The sequence below is a fragment of the Podarcis cretensis genome, assembly GCF_951804945.1.
Source record: "Podarcis cretensis genome assembly, chromosome: 13".
In the NCBI taxonomy this organism is placed as follows: domain Eukaryota; kingdom Metazoa; phylum Chordata; class Lepidosauria; order Squamata; family Lacertidae; genus Podarcis; species Podarcis cretensis.
Window position 1 is genome coordinate 1679809 of NC_137182.1, and position 20333 is coordinate 1700141.

General features: G+C 49.9%; 1 protein-coding gene across 1 annotated transcript in view; it reads left to right on the top strand.

Moving 5' to 3' along the window:
* The window catches only part of FAM222A (family with sequence similarity 222 member A), a 40592-nt gene extending 26222 nt beyond the window's left edge, over positions 1–14370 (top strand). Inside the window, exon 2 of the mRNA XM_079949790.1 lies at positions 11130–14370. Within this exon, the coding sequence (XP_079805916.1) occupies positions 11130–12421 (1292 nt within the window). The 3' untranslated portion in view covers positions 12422–14370. The remainder of the gene's footprint in view (positions 1–11129) is intronic.
* The last annotated feature ends 5963 nt before the right edge of the window (positions 14371–20333 follow it).

The following is a 20333-nucleotide window of genomic DNA, read 5'->3' on the forward strand; positions in this document are numbered from 1 at the left end:
CGGAGCAGATGGCAGCAGCAGCAGCCTCCCCGGAGGAGCACCTGGTGCCTGGGCCAGAGAAGGGCTTGGCTGTGCAGCCGCTGACAGCTCCGAGGAGAAGGGGTGAGGGAAAGGGCAGGCCGTTGGTGCTGGCAACCGCGGCTGCGTGTCAAGGCGAGGCTGCCTTTGCATGACGGGTGACGGGGTGATTGGGGAGAGTAATTACGGCCCGTTAGAAAGCAGTAATTACTGCAGGGAGGGAGAGGCGCTTGCCAGCGGAGTGCAGGAGTGCGCCAGGAACCCTCTCGGAAATTGGTAGCTCTATAATTTTCCCAGGGGGGGTTCGCTGCGTCACCCTGAGATGTGACAACACATGGAATTTGCAGCTTGTCACAGCGAGCCCAACTGGTGCTCAGGCAGTGACACAGCCTCTCCCTGACCCCCCCCCCCACTTGATCTGGGAGTGATCTTCCAGGGGCTGCTTGGTGCGTTTCCTGCACTTGACTCGCAGTGGCAGAAGGCTGGCACCCAGTCTGGCTTGTGCCAGGGCAGGTGGGCACTGCAGCCCATGCACAAAAGGGCACCAGTTGCTGCATTGGGTGCAGGAGAGGAGCTTCCTGGGAATCTGTGCCTGTAGTTTAAGGAATCAGGAGCAGGTGGAGCCCCTTGTGCATGTGTGGGGAGAGCTTTGGTGGCCCCTCGGGAGCAACTGACGGTCAGAGGGGCAGCCCTTCAGTGCCCTTCTCAGTACTGTATCCCTCCCTCCTGAAGGCTAGGGAAAAGCAAGCTAAATTATGCAAGTCAGTAAAGAACTATGGAATAAATTATGCAAAATCAGAGGAATTAAAGACATAATTTATTCAGGGTCATAGGGTTCAGCTCTTTTTGGCCCAGGATTTGGATAGCCTGGGAGTAGAATGTTAATAGCTTTTAGCCTGGGCGACTCACGACCCCAGCTTGAAATCCCATTGAAGTCAACGGGGATTTGAAAAGAGGGAATAAGTGCACAGAAGAGTTTGCATCGTTCACAGATTCCTAAGAGCTGGAGGGGGGGGGGGAGACCATCTAGTCTGTTCTGAAACAGACACAGAATAATCTTCACAATCCAGGCCCCAAACAGGGAGCCATGCACTCCAGTGAATGATGCCTGCAGAGCAAATGAACCCAAGCTGCTTGTTTGGGGAGGCCAGGCACCTCCGTTGTTCAGGTGTGGCTCTGCGGCTGTTGCTGACCAGACAGAGCAGGAGAGCGGTTTGTGCAATTCCTGCCTCTGCAATGGGCAGGCCGCAGTGGCCGCAGCCGGTCTCTCCTCCTCCATGCTGGGGAGGCCTATCTGCCCTCCTCTGGCTGTGGGGCTCAGAAGCGCTGGAACAGCACAGCTGGATCCTGCAGGGCACCACGGAGCTTGACCTTGCGGGTACTCGCCCCGCTGCCCCCACCTCCAGACGGGAACCTTTCCTGCCAGCCCTCTCACTGGGAGCCATTTTCATTAGGGATTCTGCGAGTGTCACCAGTTAATTAGCGTCATGTTAATTGAGTATTTGCCATGCTTCCTCCTCCAAGGACAGCCGCGCTAGCATGGAGAGGAATACAGATGTGTCGTCCGGAGGGTGGCTGGGGTGGCAGCCGACCTTGTCCTCCTCTAGCCCTGGGTCCCGGCAGCAGCCAGACCACAGGGCAGACCCCCATCCGAGCACTGCCCTTGGGTAGTCCACAGTGTGGCAGGGCATTCCTGCAGGGTGAGCTCTTGGGAGAGATCATACAGAGAGCTTGGCTCCTCTGGAAGATGTTTAGGGCTCCTGGGGCTCTAGGCAATGTCTCTTTTGTGTTGTTTGCTCTGCCCAACAGAGCAGGGATACTGAGGCATAACAACTTCTTCACACGGCACATCATTAGACTATGGAACTCCTTCCCACAGGAAGTGGGGATGGCCACCAACTTGGCTGGCTTTGAAAGAGGATTAGGCAAAAATCACAGAGGAGGAGAGGGCTCTGGAAGGCTATTAGCCAGGGTGGTCATGGTTTGCTTCCAGGGTCCGAGGCAGTTGCTGGAAGCCATGGGAGGCGAGAGTGTTGCTCTTGCTTGCAGGATTCCCATAGAGGATGGGCTGCTGGCCTCATCCAGCAGGTGCTCTTCTGATGTTCAGACCAGGGGCCTACGAACTCCAGCATCCTGTTCTCACAGGTGCCTGAGGGAAGCCTGCAAAGAGGACCCGGGCACAAGAGCGCTCTCCCCTCCGGCACTGCTGCCTCTGACGATGGAGGCAGAACATAGCCATTGTGGCCAGTAGCCCAGAATCCAAACAAGCACCAGGTGCGTGTCGGGAAAGTGCAGAATGCAATTGCCTGAGAATCTCCACTTGCCTTACCTGAAGAGAACACAGTTCTTGCCCTTTTAGGGGTTGGGAAGGTTTGCTTGGATGCCTGTGGGCAATGCCTGCTGAGAAGGAAGGGGGGCAGCAGTCAAGGGGTGGGACTTCACTGCCATGCGTTCCTCCTCCCATGGGATGGCGGCAGCGGGATCCTGCTACTGCTAATTGTTGCTTGTAATTATCTTTGTACTCTTAATGTGCATTGTGACAAGACGACCTCAAGGAGGTTACTGTGTTTGGATTTTGACATTGGAAAAGCAGTCGAGAGATGGGAGGAGACGAGGTCAGAAGGAGGGTTCGAGTTCAGCGCAGTGGTGCATGCTGAAGATTATTTGCAAATAAGGGATGCAAGATGGCAACCTTCTCCAGCCAGGTGCCCCCCACATGTTGGCCCCAGCCAATCTGACCATGCTCCCACCGTGAGGACTTTGGCATGTGCCCACAGGAGCTAACTCCTAGGGGCCGAGGTCCCTTCACCCCCCCCCCAAAAAAAATTGAGGGGGCCAGCCACCCCCCAGTTAATAGGCATTGCCATTCAAATGGTGTACGTGTCACGTGTCATATTATGTGGGTTAGGGCTTACCTGAACACCCCCCCCCCAATATTTTATTCAAGCTGGCACCCCTGTGTGTGTCCAAAGACTTCAAGGAAAAGGTGGCTTGGAGGATGAGAGGGAGGTGGAACTGGCCAGCCGTCATCTCTGTGATCAGATCAGCCTCTCTTTCCTGCTCCCTGGCCCTCCCTACCACAGTCCACAAGCACATGGGCTGGGGTGGTGCAGTCCTGGGAAAGCCCAGGGTTCAAATCCACCCTCAGCCGTGAAGCCCACTGGGCCTCTCTCAGCCTGAGCTACCTTGTTGTGCAGATAAAATAGGGGGGGGGACCATGTACCTAGAGCACCCTGAGCTTCTTGGAAGCAATTAAGAAGCAAGTCTTTCTTTGGCCTGCCTCTGGGGGGCTCCTCTGGGAGGCCACCCTTCCCCATCGGCCTGTGTTGTGTCTGCAGCCGCAGAACCTGCCCAGCCTAGACAGACAGACAGGCTATTTTCCTCCCTAAGTGATAGGCTTAGCTGGGCCTTTGGGGTAGACTATTGACGAGATATTGGCAGCCAAGGATCAAGTGGCAGCTGGATGTCCTGGGCTATATTTGTCTTGCTGGCTTGTGATGTGGCCGTAATCCTCACAGAGAGCGATCAGGGTGAAGACACCAAGACGTGTCTTGCCTTGGAGGCCTCCAAAGGCTTCGAGGGTCACCGGCTCCGTTCCCAAAGGCAGGTGCTGCTGGGCGGGCCAAGGGGCAGGTGTCGGCTCCCGGCTTTGGAGGGGCCCTTGGGCAAAATGCTCAGCCTCCTCTGCAGCAGATGCCTGGCCATGCCAACCCTTGGCGCCAGCCCTGCAAGGTGGGCCCCTCAGCAGCTGTCCAGGTGCTGCAAGCGGCTCTCCCACAAAATCATATAATCATAGACCGGTGGAGTTGGAAGAGACCCCACGGATCATCTGCTCCAACTATTTGGCTTGAGCATAAGGCACTGATAATGAGGAAGGCCGTCTCTGAATATGGGCGACGTGTTCACTTATCACGGTTAATAACAGACCCCTCCTCCAAGAAAGAGGTCTGCCTCTCCTCTTTTGAGAGGGGCCACTGGATGCCTCTGCTCACAAGCAAGTCGTAGGGTCATCAAACATTCCTTGCTATTGCCTCCCAGAACCTGGTGCTCTTATTTATCTATCTATTTCGGAAGATTAATGCACTTAAAGCCATTTCCAAAGAGAATAAAACAAGAAAATTAGCAGTAAAAACAAAACATTTGAAAGATAGAATCAGCAATAAACTAAAAATAGATTAAAAGATACATCAGCATTCTACATGTCTGGGTGGGTTTATCTAAACAAGGATGTTATTTAGCAGGCTCCGAAAAGAGTTCAGCGAAGGCAGGGAGTTCCAAAGTGAGTGGCTGCTGCCACACTAGAAGATTGATTTCTAACAAATTGGGAACGTGTGTTATGTGGCACCTCAGATCAAAGTGGGCATATTCGGGGTAAGGCAATCTTGCAGGTAAACTGATCCCCAGTTGTTAAGGGCTTCACATTTTAATAGTAGCCCCTTGCACTGGGCCCAGGGGCACATTGGCAACCAGTGCAGCTCTCTGAGTGCAGGTGTTGTACACAGACAGGATTTAGCTTGTCATTCCATGCTAAGAGCTGCCAAGAGACAGAGGAAGTTGCTGGTTCGGAGTCAGACCCTCGGTTGTTCTGTTGTGTGTTGTATTGGGTGTTTTTTCTTCTTCTAATATATGTTTATTGATTTTTTTCAAAATGGCAACAAACAATAACAAAGAAGCAGAGGACAAGGACTGTGTGGAGCACATTATTGAAGTTGGAATAAAATGAACAGAAGGTTCAGGACACTTGTGCAGACGTCATAATAAATTAGATTCTGCTAAGGGACATTGGGCTGCCCTGCATGATGACATTTGCTGAGAGAAAGACAGTGGAAATGTGTCCCTGTTAATTCTCTTCAACCTCCAAGCGGTTTTCAGTACAGTCAACCAACACATCCTTCTGGAGCGGCTCTCCAAACTAGGGGTGGCTGGCATCGTTTTGCGGTGGTTCCAGTCCTACTTGGGTGGTCGTTCCCGGAGGGTGTGACTTGGGGAGTGCTTTTCAGCCCCGTGGAACCTTCAATTTAGGGTTCCGCAGGGCTCAATCCTATCCCTCATGTTGTTTAACTTCTACATTATTATTTATATTACGTATTTTGTGGGTTTTTTATCTTGTAACTTTATGGCTGGACAGTTTTATCCTAACGTATCTCCTTATATGTTTTGTTAACTCTGTTGTGTTCTAATCCATGTATACAGTGCAATTTTTCTATGCCAATAAAGGAGATTGATAGATAATTTTATGTTGTGAACTGCTCTGAGATCGACGGATGAAGGGTGGTGTGGAAATTTAATAAATGTAATAATTAAAATCATAAACAGAACATTAAAAACAAGCAAACCCACCATAGCACCTTGAATTGGCTACTCGTATTAAGTTGACACCACAGATGACAGTCTGGGGCTCTTCTGGAGGGTCCTGGTCCTGTGTCCTAAATTTGTGTTTTACAAATTTAATAAACAATGGTGAAAATGGCCATAATTTTGGAAATCCGAGTCTCAGGTGCCCCATAGAGGTGGGTGTTGTTGGGGGCCTGTGCAGCACCTTCCTTTTACCTACAAAGTACAGGAGCGTCAACCCTACAACCTCTTAAAATCCTCCTTGTCTTTGTTGCATGCTCAGACAAGGCAGTATTCCACCTCCTCTCAATTCAACCCCCCCCCAGTGGAGGCTTCTGCGCATGGCATTGCAGACCTAGCAGCTTCTTGCGAACAAGGATGGGGTATTATTGTTATCTTATTTTATTTATTTATATCCTGCCTTGTTCCCAACAGACTCAAGGCGGCTTATAGATAAAAAAAAACAAAAAAAAAACCACACAGGAATAGAATTAAAACTATATACACACGATCTATTAAAACACTACAAATCATAACAATAGAAACATTGCAGCACCAATCCTTTCCTTAAAAAACAGCCTAATCCTGAAAGTCTGTTGAAATAAGAAAGTCTTATTCCACAAGGAGGGAGCCAGTCAAACCTCTCCAAGGAGGGAGCTCCAAAGTCAGGGAGCAGCCACCACCGAGAAGGCCCTCTCCTGTTTCAGTCACTTTCAGTGGCCAGGGCAGTTAATCCTGGGTCCAGGGCCAGAGATGGGTTTCTTAGTACAGAAGGGTCCCCAGGGTTTTATGCAGGGGCCTTTGATACGCAGGGGATGCAAAACGGATGTGCAGAGCACTGAGCTGCCACCCTTTTCCAGGGACACCAGGAATTTATGTCATGCTTTAGAGCAGCTTCCCCCCACCCTGGGGCTTTACAGATATGTTTGTCTCCTGTCAACACTTCCCTGCTGACTGGGGCTGAGGAGATGTTGGTGCAAACCATCTTTGAGGCGTGGCATTTGAGAAAGCCACTTAAAGTCCATGCTTCTGAGATGTTGCCAGCCAGAGCTTGAAGGCAGCAACTTTCCCCTGCTTTGATATCCCTGGCACCTGGTTTTTCTGAGGTAGGCTTTATCCTTCGTTATCTTTTTTTTATTATTATTTTTTAAATAAATTTTTATTAAGATTTTAAAGGTTACAGAAAAAAAGAATAAAAAGAGAACAATCGAAGAAGAAAAAAGAAAAAACAGTACATATACAAAAAAGACATCATCAAAAAACCGAAAAAATAAAGAAATAAAAAAATAAAAAACAAGTCAAACCTTTAACTCACTTACTTACATTCACTTATTTCCTTGACTTCCTCACGCCTCCCATTTTTGTATTCTAATTCAATTAGATATTCCAGCAAATCCTTCCAACTTTGTTTTAATCCCAATAATTTATCTTAGCATACTATAATTCCCCTCTTTATATTCTAATTCATATAAATATTTCAACAAATCCTTCATCTTATTTTTATCCTTATATCTTAACTTATTATACTATAATTTTCCATTCTTTCTTTCACCAAATAACCATCCACTTTTACTTTATCCAGTCTTAACTCTAATCAAAACTTATATATCTGTACTTATTCTTAAGACGCTTCCCCTAGGGTCAAAAAAGATTCCATTCCATGATTTTCCCATCTCTCATTAAAAAAACAAGAAACAAATTATATTATATACACTTTAAATTCCCAATTTTCTTCCACCAGATCCCCTCCCCGGTTTCGGTCCCTAGCAATAGTTCCATCAATCTCGGAAAACCATCAACCCGGGGATCTTAAATCCGAGGCTCTTAAGTCTCTTTCATGTCTCCTCTGCCGGTCTTTTTGATAGTCTTTGGTGTTGAAAACCGGATCTCGGGGAAGCTCCAACCCAACGGTAATCATATTCCTTCCTGCCAAACTTCCATAGTTAAAAATAGGGCCTATAGGATATTCCAAATCTTGTTTCACACTCCTTTCAAATCCAAAGGCCCCCGAAACTCCAACCTCCACCTGGCTCAGATTTGTAATCCAAAGGTCATCTGATCTCCATATAGGGTGATCTCTCCATCTTTCATTTTCCAGACCAAGCCAGGCTTCCATCTCCAAAAATTTGCTTCTCCTTGTTGCCATCATGTAAGGCCTCAAATTGTAGTCCACCATTTGCCTCTGTAGGGTTACGGCTCCCCCTTTCATCACTTTAATCACAACATGATTCTCCTCAAATTTTTCAATTTGTTCAGTTGGAAGAGGTTCCTGTGCCCAGTTCTTATCGACTTCTTTACTAATACCCACTTTTGTTCCCAAAATTACAACATTAGTAGCCATAACATTTATCTGGTCTTGCAGCTTTCCCAAGAGATAAAATGTCCTGTTCAGCTCACACTCGATTTCCTTCCCGACCGCCATCCTTAAACAGTCCAAGGTCAAAAACTGATTTCTCAAGGCTTTTATCTTTAAAGGCAATTTCCCAGCTGCTCCTTACGACAATATCCCAAAGCTCCCTCTAGAGGGATTCAAGTTCCTTTTCACTCCTTCCAGCACAGACCCAAAGGTCCCATACGTTAAATTGTAACAGTTCCTTCCTTCTTTTTAAACGTAAGCTTGTAACAAAAACGGACAGTAGAAACAAAGTCCTTCTTTTGTATCTTGACAGCTAACTTGACAGCTGTCAAATTGATCTATTCACCGTCAGCGGGCTCTCACAGACCACTCCCGGGTTTAGGGAAGTGGCGCTTCAAATTCCGAATTTTAACCTTCTCCTGCAGGCTCCCCTGCTTCCAAAAAAAATATTGATGGTAGTTTCAATCAGTGGAATTTAAATCCTTTACATAAAACTCTCCACGACCTTAGTTAACAGGTTCTTTGCTTCCGTTTATTTACAGAAAGGGGAGGCGGACTTCCTGTTTAGACCTTCCCCGATCGGTGCCAATTTAATAAAAATCCAATTTGTGTTCTACTCACGGGTTGTTGTTTGAAATCCAATTGTCCACAAGAAAAAGTCAGCGCTCTCCGGCAACGGCTACGCGGCTTCACTCCGTAAAAATAGCGGTCGATTCAAAACACCGCTCCGCTCACCCCACGTCACTTCGGAACCCCTGAAAAGGGGTTTCCCTGTGGGTAGGGGGGGCGCTCCTGGTGTCAGCCGAATCCCATGTTCCCAGACTTCATCTGCCTGGGATTTCTGAAGGGTCTCCGCCTTCGCCGCGGCGGCACGACCCGAATTCCACGGAGCGGGTTCCTCTTAGTCAGAGGAACGCTGCCATTGCCGATGGCGCTAACCCGGAAGTCCCCTATCCTTCGTTATCACAACTCATAGCTCTTGAGAGACCAAGAAGGCTGATCCTTCCCAAAGGATCCTGGGACAGTTGGCTGTGTAGATCAGTGGTGCCCAAAGAGGGTGGTGGGATTACCGGGGGGGGGGTGCTAAGAGGCAAGAGGGTGGCAGGGGGCACTGGAGGTGTAAATGGCTGTCAGGCTTGGAAAAGTTGCCATCACTGGATCAAGTTCATCAGTTTTCTTGATTTAGTTTCCATTGGATTTTCAGCAAATCCTTAGCGGGTTGTTCAGGCCACTGTTCTAAACAGGGGCTTTTTGTAGGATAGGGGGTGCTGGGGAGGAGTTTATGGAACCAGAAGCACGGGGGGGCTGGGGGGAAGGGAACCCCTGGTTCAAATGCAGCCGTGGATCTAGCTCATTCTTAGCTCTCCAGGTTAAAATGGGTGAGCATTTGGACACCCCCCCCACCTATTTGGGCTTCCTGGTTTTCCTGGCTGTGGCAGCAGGACACAGCTAGGGCGGATCTGCCATCCTCAGAACAACAGCAGGACGTGGCATCACCCTGCGTGCAAAATGTGTGCTTGTCCACGTGCGCTTCACTTGAGCAGCTGCCCCTCCCCCAGTCCATTAATCGCAGGCTTCCATTAAAACCCACCACAGCAGGTCGTTTGAGAAGCGAGGCGAATGGGTTCACTGGCCATTTCCCCATTACATTAATGTTATGGGCTTTTTACAGGTGTCTTAAATAGACATGGTTATTAACGAGTCTATTAAGTCAATTAAAACCCAGTCCTTTGAGCTGGATTTAATATAGCCACTGGGAGAGATCGGGGGGAGGAGGCTAGAGGTATTTTTGGTTTCCTGCCATGGTATAAGGAGCAGCCGGCCATTGTAGTTTCTTTCTGCTCCTCTGCTGCCTTTCTTTCTTTCTTTCTTTCTTTCTTTCTTTCTTTCTTTCTTTCTTTCTTTCTGTCGTGTCTCACATCCGTCTTTGGAGATATGCCTCTCCATTCCTGGGAACCAACTTTTCATTTTCATTATTATTATTACTGTTATATATTGCATATATATCGCACCTTTTTCTCCAAGGAGCTCAGGGTGGCCTGCATAGCACTCTCCTCCTCGATCCCCATAAAAACCCTGTGAGGTTGGTTAGGCAAAGAGGCCAAGCAAGGATTTGAACACATGGATGATGGAATACAAACCCGCTTTAAAAGCCCTCCGGCCTCTTGTGCCCGCAGGAGGTAGCCGGGTGCCGAGGAGGCCGGTGTGTCCCTCAGGCAGGCCTGCCTCCCTCCCTCCCTTGGCGAGCAGGAGACGGTCGCAGCCCAGAGAAAGACTTGGCATGTTGTTTTTAAATGACTTGGTAGCAGCACTCCCCTTTTTTCTGCCCTCTCTCAGAGGCAGCCTTTTCAAACACCTAATTTATTCCATCTATTAGATAGATTTTGTAGATTTAATCATTTTCACAGTTGGTGGCTCATTGGATACTCAAGATAAACTCCAAATGAAAGTATAATGGGAACGACAAATGAGTTTTTGCACCAGAAATAGCAGAAACTTGCTCAAGAAGGGAGTTTGAGAGGAGCAAAATATATATAATTTCTCCTTCCGCCGCCCCCCCCCCCGCCCCTTCTTGGCGCTGCCTTTTGCTGACTACAGTAGGTTACCACAGTTAATTTCGCCAGTTTTGTTCATCTGTAAAATTGCATAAAAGTGACATTTTTGTGCTCATTATAAGAAGTGCTGATTTATAGCTGGTAAATGGAATCCCCCTCCCTTTTGTGTGTGTGTGGAGCTCTCATAGTAGCGTAAAGCACCCATGAAATTGCTTGTATAATGTAGTTTAAATCCAATCTCCGAGAGAGATTCCCTCCCCCTCCCCTCCCTGGCTAAGGAGATGTTTCCTTTCCCCACACCAAGTTTATTTAGGCTGCTTGGAGAATGAAGGGGGGGCGGGTCATGTGTTTCTTTTGGTTGCTGTGGTCCATTTCAGAAGAGTGAGCCAGCTACTCATAGAAGTGTGGAATTGGAAGGGACCCTGAAGGGTCATCTCCTCCACCCCCTGGACCACCGGCCAGGCTGACGGGGGCTGGCGTGGTCTTCAGAAGGACGGATCTGCCGTATATGTAATACAAAAAGGGCAAAGCACATTAAAAGTATCTGGAGGTTTCAGTCCTTCCTGAAGTCACAAATTAGGCACAATCTTCTCCCTTATCCCAGAGTGAGGGGCACCAAGCATCCAGCGTAAGATTTTGGGCTGTTTCCAGCTGAGTTGCAATAACTGTTTGAACTGATTCTTCTGACAATATGTTGACATTGGTATCATCCGAAAATATTTGGCAACATTAATTTTTGACAAGCAATAGTTGGTTTACGGAGAGAATAAACCAATTTTGAAGGTGTTTTTTTAAAAAGCAGTTTATTCGCGAAATAAATAGGCGAATGCCCACTTAACGCTGCTGCCTGCCTTTTTGTGTCCTAGGTGAAGTCATGGCTCCCCTGCATTCCCCGCGATACCCCAGCCCAGCTGAACTGGACGCCTACGCGCAGAAAGTGGCCAGCAGCCCCCTCACCATCAAGATCTTCCCCGCCAACATCAGGGTCCCACAGCACAAGCACCTTAACCGGACAGTGAACGGGTACGACACGACGGGGCAGCGCTACAGCCCCTACCCTGTGCACGCCAGCGGCTACCAGGGACTGCTGGCCATCGTGAAGGCTTCCTCCTCCTCCTCCTCCAGCAAAGGCGTGGTGAAGAGCACCGAGGGCAAGCGGACTAAGATGTCCCCTGCCCACGTGGCCGTTGCCCCCTACCCTGTGACGAGCACTTTAGCCCCAGGCCCCTCCTGCGCAGCGCAGCTGGGCTACCACAGCAGCCAGAAGCAGATGGAGGCCCCCGCAGCCCCCAACGTCACGGTAGCCACCTCTACGATCCCGCATGCTGGCAGGAGCCTGGCGCTGCCCCAGTCCAACCTGCCCTCCATCCAGAACATCATTTTCCAGATCAATCAGCAATGCCAGGCGCAGGCCAGCCAGCCGCTGTGCCAAGGGGTAGTAGTAGCCAACCCCAGCCCCGCCAAGCACGGCGCCGCCACCGCCGCCGGATTTGCCACCATGGCGACGGTGGGTGCAGCCGTGGCATACGCGGGTGCCGTGCTGCCTGACTGCCGCAAGGGGGCTGAGCTGGTGGCAGGCTCCCACCCGGGTGGTGGGCACCTTGGTGCCAAGGCCAGCCTCTACCCCGACGGCATGGACTACCTGCTCTGGCAGCAGCAGAAGCCGCAGCAGCAGCAGCAGCAGCTACGCATGTACAGTGCAGGCAGCGGGGGTGGGGGCGCCGTCAGCAAGTCCCCTGAGGTGTGCGCCGGGGTCCTGCGTGCCTATCCCATGACGGGCACGGCCGACAAGGTGAGCTCGTCCCCGTTGAACTGCGTGGGCATGCACGGGAACTTCTCAGTGGGGCAGTACTTTGCTCCCCCCTGGAACAGCATCCTGGTCACTCCCAACAGCGACTGCTACAACCCCCCGGAGCTGGCCAATGGGCACCGCGAGCTGGGCGTCCAGCCCTCGGACGGGCTGCCCAGCTTGCCCAGCAAGACGCTCTGCAATACCTCTGTCCTCAGCAGCAGCCTGCAGTCGCTGGAGTATCTCATCAACGACATCCACCCTCCGTGCATCAAGGAGCAGATGCTGGGCAAGGGCTACGAGACGGTCTCCGTGCCGCGGCTCCTGGACCACCAGCACGCCCACATCCGCCTGCCCGTCTACAGATAGGAGCCGCCGGCACTCTGCTCTGAACCTGGAGGGCAAACCGCTTCAGCTACGGACCCCCCTTTCCCCCTGCTTTGCCCTCCCCAGCACCGCCAGGGCCCAGACGGCCGCGGCAAGCAGGGGCCCCGAGGAACGCAGGCAGAGGCAGGCAGCAGCATCCAGAGACTCACTGGGATCATAGAGCTTTGGTTGTGCAACCGGCTGCCCTGGGATGGAGGAAATTGCTTGTCTATATAGCTCAGAAGTTTTTGTTTCTATTTCTTCAGAATGTGAACAGGGAGATGCTGTCCAATTTTGCTGCTAATCCAGGGAGAGAAGGCTTCGCTGTGTGTGTGTGTGTGTGTGTGTGTGAGAGAGAGAGAGAGAGAGAGAGAGAGAAGGGGCGTGTGAGTATGAGTCTGTGACCAGTTGGATTTGCATGTGGAGGGGTCCCTTTCCCCTCTCCCAGAAAGAAGTTTCTGTCCTGTGCTGAGTTCAAGTGGGAGCTTTACGTGCATCACGGTGAGGGGGTGGGCGGGAGTGGATCGAGCCCCTTCCCCAGCCTGCTCCTAGGCATCCAGGTGGCTTAGTTGTGTAGCTTTGCCTACTTTCTAGTTGAAGTCTGTAACTTGCACTGTTTCGATTTAAAGCTAATAATTGGGGAAAGGTGTGAAGCCTATTTAAGGAAGGAAGAAGAAAACACTTGAAAAAAACTTGAAGAGACTCTTTTGTTTTGTTTTAGTTGAATCTACTGTACATTTCTGCGTTTGGCTGCTACACAACGGAGTCCCTCTGCCCTATGTCAGCATAGCCCTAGGTGATTTTTTAAAATTAAAACCTTACATTTTATTGTTATTGTTATTAATATTAATATTATTTTTAACGGCAATATTGCATTGCCTGTTTTTGTCTGGGAAGCCAGCCTATTCAGCCAGGAAGTTGTGCTAGAAAGAATGAGAGGCCATATTGGAAGGATTGCCCCCCCCAGCGCCCCCCCCCCCGTTGGCCATTCATTTTGACTATTTCTGTCTCTTTCAAGCCCACCTGTGTTGCACCTGCCTGCGGATGCACAATTTGAAAGGGCAGAGTGCAGGAAAGAAACTAATTTACCTCTGAAATGTCACAAGCAGAAGACTTGCTCCATTTTTGTTTCTCCCAAAAAGTTAATGGAATCAGACCCACAAGGGCCCATATGACGTCATGCAATAGGTCCCCCTGCAGCTTGGCTTGTGGCTCATGGTTTTTGCATTAGGCTGGACCCAGGTCTAAATCAGGTCAGAAGCGTGGCTGGGCAGCGGGACAAGTGGGGTTCGTAAATGATTTCAGAAGAATTGGAGGTGAGCGTAGATTTCTCCTCAGCCCAGCCAGTGTCGTGTCCATTACACCACAACTCCTCGCCTCCACCTGCTCTGATCAAGTTGCAGGAGCCTTATGGGTTCTCAGGCAACACATGCGGTTTCATTGTTGGCAGTGTCTACTGTTAGAGAGGCAGGTTGCAGCTGAGAGGAGTAGGACTAATCCCATTGAATGCATCCAGTGTGTTGTGTTTAGTTTTTCTTTCCAGCATATTATAATTTGCTTACTTTAATTTCCTTTTTTTAAAAAAAGAATTTTCCAAAAATATTCCTTCTGCTCTTGTCATTCAACCCATGTAATTTATGTTTTAATAAGTTTTATTGAAGGGACCTGCTTTGCGGGAATCACAGAGGAGTTTCCTCCCTCCCCTCCCCACTGTTTAAAAGAAGGAAAAATAAGAGTGGCCCAAAAGGGGTTGGTGCTCTAGAGAATAGAGAGAGAGGTACTGTGTCCTTAACCACCTGTTCCAGCACTAAGTGCATTTACAAATCTCTGAGAATGTGTTTTTTATATGAAAAAGTGACCATTATATTCTACTGTGAGAAGTGCATTGTGCACTATATTGTTTTAAAAATGAGAGAAAACAAAAAGTTGGGAAAAAAAAACAGCAAACGATGTCTCTGGATGTTGTCTTTCTTTTTTCTCTACCCCCCTACCCACCCCCCCACCACCACCAAAAAGAAAATTAAACCTGGGCTTTCACTGGCTGTCTGGTTCTGGAATTTGCTTGTATACCTTTTGCTCTCCCTTCCTGTTGTTCAGTGGGCGGGGGGAGGAAGCTGGGCAAGTCACAGGGAGGGGGGGACCCCCTTGGCCCCCTTGGTGGGAGCGCCCTTGGCCACATGGAGTTCCTCCGTCCACAAAGGAAGTTTCAGCAGAAGAAGCAGGCCTGCCTGGGTCTCCCTAGACGCACTTGGTGCTTGAGGAAGCATTGGGGAGCCCCACAGCCTCACCAAAGCACATGTGGGTCCCCAGATGGGGAGCAGACCGCTTCTGCCCTTACTGACCGCAGGGGAGAGCCAGATCACCCCAAGGAAGGGGGCTGAGGATGGATCCTCTGTCAAACTTCTGGTGTGTCAGATTTCCCCCCCCCCCCCCCCCGTGTGTCATTTTATTTGGAAATGAGTCTTCATAAGGAAGTGTTGAACTTTTGCAGGGAGAGTTTTTCTATAACTTGATTTATTGACATTCTGAAGATTCGTACAGCATAAGACGTCACCCCTCATTTTTTAGTTTTGCTGTTCCCCTCATGTGCTCCCTCTCTAGTCATGCAAAATTTTACCACACAATTTGGAAGCCATATTTTCCTCAACATTTCCTAATCCCCTTCTCTTTCTTTGTGAGATTTTGCTTCTCTTAGCTGTGCCTTGCTTGATTCAGCATTGACCCCATAATTAAAACACTGATTTCCCTCATGTTTTGCTCCAGATAAGCTTGCATTGTACTCCTCAGAATAATGTGTAAATTAGAGGAAAGTGTCGACACTGAATGCTGAGCTACCTCTGCTAGTGCTGCCACCCCTATTTATTGTTTGGATGAAAAAACAGAAAATAGATGGCGAATTCTTCAATGATAGAGGTCTGTCTACCAGAGTTTTACCACACTGAGGAAAATTTTATAATGGTGAATCATTACAAAACAGTTTTCTCTCCCGCCTTGTGGTGTTATTTCCCTGTAGAAAATGATCCCCCAAACCCCTTTTGGGACATAGGGCGGCTTTTATTTATCTTCTGAAAGAATTAAGAGTCCAGGGCATTTCCTTGGCAACCGCAAAGGTCAATAGATAATTTATATGATGCATAAGAAGTGGAGCTTTTTGCCAAACAGGAGGACTCTCTATGCCGGCTCTTGAAGTGGGTTTTCAGATCCAGCTGGTGGTCTGGATATGCCCCCCCCCCAAGACACACAGCCATGTCGTCCTCTTAAAAAAAACGTTGTGCTCCTTTTCTTAAGACAAAGACCACAAGCTTCCTCCCCACACCCCAAGACACTTTCTCTCTGAGGTGAATTTATCTCCTGTCAGGAAAAGCTGTGATGGAGGAATGTTATTTTTTTGTCTTTTTTTGGGGGGGGGGGATTGGCCAGCAGGCTCCTTCCTTCTTGCTCCCTGCAGGGTCTGTCCTCTGGGGTTCCCAGGCAGCTGAAACAGCGCCTTCTCCCTGCCATGACCCCATCCGCTGTGGGCGAGGGGGCAGATTACTGCCCCAAACAATGAGCTCCTTGCATTGGGGATAATAGTATTAAATGCCAAAGAGGTTTCAGCACAGGGCTGCTATCATTCATGCCCTTGTCTTCCCCCTGATGCGGCATATGGTGCGCCATTATGTGGGCCTCTGGCCTCGCAGAAAAGCTTTTGCGCTTGGGAGGCTGGCAGGGCTCTCGCTTTGAGGGCGAGACTTTCCCATACTGCCTCTCGCTTTTTCGTCCAGAGGAAGAAAGCGGCACCTCTTCCAAATAAAGACCTCAGATGGAAATGTGGCAGCACCTAAAAAGGGGTGGGGCACTTCATGGTCTTTTAAAATGAAAAATGGGCCCTTGGCTGAAATGATGCGCAAAAGCCCCAGAGGTAATTTTGTTGAATCGGGGCTTCCGTGGCTGATCCTGAGAGGAGGGAGTCTGGTGCGCTCTCTTCATTTCTGTTTACTTGTTTTTATGCCGTGGCCTTGAAGGGGGGAGACTGGCATGGATGAAAATATGTGCTTGCTACCAGGAGAAGTAGGCTTTGTGTGATGTCTTCTCCTATCCCCACATGAGCCTCCCAATTCCCAAGCGCTCCCCTTTCTTGGAAGAGGGGTGGTGCTGCTGTCGGTTTGACTGCTCACACAAAGGTTATTCTATATCTGGGCAACGGCTGCGCCTGTGGGATGCTCCTCAAAATTGCCTCCATTTGTCTTTCCTTGCACACATAACAACCTGTCTTCAAATTTCATGCTCTGCATGGAGAGGGGAAGGCAGATGAGCCAGGAATCCTGAGAAACGTAGAGTCTGGGTGTCCCTCTGCTGGCAGAAAACGGCTTCAGACTTCTTGGAAAGAGGGTCAGAACATGGCCCAGGAAAACAGCGCATGCGTATGGGCACCACTTGGCTGCAGTCGGAGCTGGCAAGGCAGCTTTTCAAAGGCATCTAGTTAGATGCTGTAAGAGCATCATGTGTACTTGTGTCTGGGTCTGGTCAGTGCCTGGGTGGGAACTGCTTCGGGTTCCATGACAGAAGGAAGGTGGGCTATAAATGTAAAAGATGAGAGGGGGGGGGATCAAGCAGCAGAGAGATGTCCATTTCAACAGTCACACAGGACGGCATGTCTCTCCCACCAGGATAATCTGCCCTGGCCATTGCCAACTTCCCCACTGGAGATGGCAGAGGTAATGGCAGGAGCAACACAGGAAGGTGCCTTGCACCAAGTCGGACCCTGGCTCTGTGGAACCTGGTTTTAGGAAGCCCTGCCTGGAGATGCTGCAGGGGGTGGAGACGGACCTTCTGCATGCAGAGCAGATGATGTACCCACTGAGCCGTGTGGCCCTTGCCAACTATACAAAGGATGGGTGCTGAAAGTACCAGTTAGCAGTGGTTCAGGCCAAAGGTCTATCTAGTTCAGCCTTTCGCAACCTTCGCCAGACGTGGTTGGACTACAGCTCCCATCCTTCTTACCCAGCATAGCCGTTGGCCAGGGATGATGGGAGCTGTAGTTCGAGAACATCTGGCGACCCAAGGTTGAGACAGGCTGATCTAGTCCCACGTGATCTTTTTCACAGTGGCCAACCAGATTTTTCAACTCTATTTTGATAAATCTTATATCTGTTTTTTATGTATATTTTATATTTTTTATGTAAAGCGCAGAGAGGTTTTGTTCGCTTAATGGTCTCTGTCGAGAAGCAGGACAGAAGGGCAGTAGTCTTATCATGATGTCCAGTGACAGGCATTCAGAGGCTGATGTATATAGAGCCATCACGGTTCATTGCCATTGGTAGCCTTGCCCTCCGTGAATTTGTCTTACCCTCTCAACTATGCACTGTGTGGTTTGGGCATGTAGAACACACACAATGCATGCCAGAAGCCTGATGTGACACTTGCTCTTAGGTGCATGCAGAGTGCTTTGTCTTCATTCAGTACAGTCCACATGCACACCATCCCAGCAGTGGCAGACCTTAGGGTCTCAAATTCCACCGCCTCTTGCCTTCTACATCCTAGCTGCGTCACCCCTTGCAGAACCCCCGAGGCTCTGTGCCCAGCGGACTGAACTCTGCTAAATCCACCTCTGATCCCAGGGTCAAGGGAAGGGTTTCCATTGCCGTGATTAACCCTTGCCTCCACTATGGGAAATGTCCCTGGATCCCATGGCTGCAATTTGGGCAGACTTCTGCTCTAGAAGACAATCTCTCAGCAGGGAAATCTGATTCTCTTCCTACCCTTGTTCCTCCCAGATGCATCAAGCAACCACTTCCTCCTCCGCCTTACCAAGTAGGAACATTTCAAGGGCAGCTGGGGGGAAATGGCTAAGCCTTGGAGGGCCTGCGGATCTCACAGCAGGGGTGCAATGGGGAAGTCTCTCATTTCAGCAGTTGCTTTTCATGCAGCCCATAGAGGGGCCAGAGGACACAGGACCCCTTCCAGTCCCACTCTTGCAGCCTAAACATGGAAGAAAGGGCAGCCCTTTAACTGCTGCACTTGGATGCCAGGCCAAGAGGTGTGCCAGGGAAAGGTTTGTTCCTGCTGTGGTGGCTGAGTTGAGAAGCACCATGGACATCCAGCAAAGGACATCCAATGAAGCAAGCGCACCAGCTTGCCCCCGCAATTGTGGCGGGCGCTGCCAGGCGATGTGGGCATGCCATGTGCACATGCCATGCAACATGCTGATATCACACGTGCTCTGACTTTGCTTGTGGGGAAGTGGAGAATTTGCACATGACTTTCCCACATCTCTGCATTCAATTCCCCAGCTTCTTTTACTTTCTTATTCGCTGTGATTCCTGCCTTGCAGGGGGCTGGACCAGATGACCCTTGAGGTTCCTTCCAGCTCTACTTTGAATGTCTGCTCTGCTCCGTGTTCAGGAGACCCAGCAGGAGGCCAGGTGGGAATGCTCCCCAGGTGAGGAGGAGGAGGAGGAGGAGGAGGTGTGGGACCCAGGCTAGTCCTTCTGGAGGACGCAGGAGACAGAGGGATTATGGCCTCTCCCCGCGCGCCTCCTGTAACTCCGGCTCCCGGTGTTTCTCTGGATATTTATGGCAAGCTGGGAAGGAAGCGCTCGCTCAGTGGCACTGTAGCCACCATGACAGCCAATCAAGGGAACAAAGAAGGATTGGCACAAAGGGGGGAATTTCACTGAGGCTCATGCTACGGGGGGGGGGGAGGGGCTGGGGGAGAGAAATCAGCACAAGAGATCTGACTGCCTTGTGGCATGTTCAAATTAAATTGTCTTCAGGAAAAATATTTGCTTAGATCTTTTTTAAAAAAAGAATGTCAGGGGAAGAGAGGCGAATAAAAGACACTGGAGGTGCTGCATTCTGCGGAAGAAGCGGGGGAAATGGAGGCTGGAGGAGTTTCTCACGGCCAGAGACAGCCACTCGGTTCAGTGTTGCCACATCAAGCACTGTGAGCCAAAGCTGCGCTCGCTTGGCCCAAGCTGGGCAGTAAGAACAGCTGGGGGGGAAGCAGCCAGTGGCGTAGCGTGGGGGTGCAGGGGGGGTCAGCCGCACCAAGCGCAACATCTGGGGGGGGCGCTCGCACTCGCAGCTCTCTGCCCCCTGCTAAAATCCACGGGTTAGGGGGCGCAAATTACTTGCCTTGCCCCGGGTGCTGACAACCCACGCTACGCCACTGGGAGCAGCTGCTGGGCATGCAAAGAGCCCTCCAGCCCCTTCAGCCCCAGGTGTCTCCAAGCAGGGCTGGGAAAGGCTCTTTGTCTGCAGTCCTGGAGAGCCGCTGCCAGTCCGTGAAGACACTGCGGAGCTGCACCAGAATAAGGCAACTCCTTTTGGGGAGCAGCTGCTTGGCATGCAGAAGGTCCCCGGGTTGACCCCCGTCTGCAGTCCTGGAGAGCCACTGCCAGTCAGTGTAGACAATACTGAGCCACATGGACAAGTGGTGCATTGCAGGGGGTTGGACTAGATGACCTTTGGGATCCCTTCCAACTCTACAATTCTGTTCTATGAACTTCCCAATTTCATTTTTTAAATGGAAATATTTATATACCTCTATCATTTTAACATCACAGTAATCCAAGTTTATGCACCAACTACTGCTGCTGAAGAAACTGAAATTGACAAATTCTATGAAGACTTACAAGACCTTATAGAAGTGACACCAAAGAAGGATGTTCTTCTCATTATAGGGGATTGGAATGCTAAAGTAGGGAATCAAGAGATAAAAGGAACAACTGGTAAGTTTGGCCTTGGAGATCAAAACGAAGCAGGGCAAAGGCTAATAGAGTTCTGTCAAGAGAACAAACTGGTCATCACAAACACGCTTTTCCAACAACACAAGAGACGACTCTACACGTGGACATCACCAGATGGGCAGCATCGTAATCAGATTGATTATATTCTCTGCAGCCAAAGATGGAGAAGCTCTATACAGTCAGCA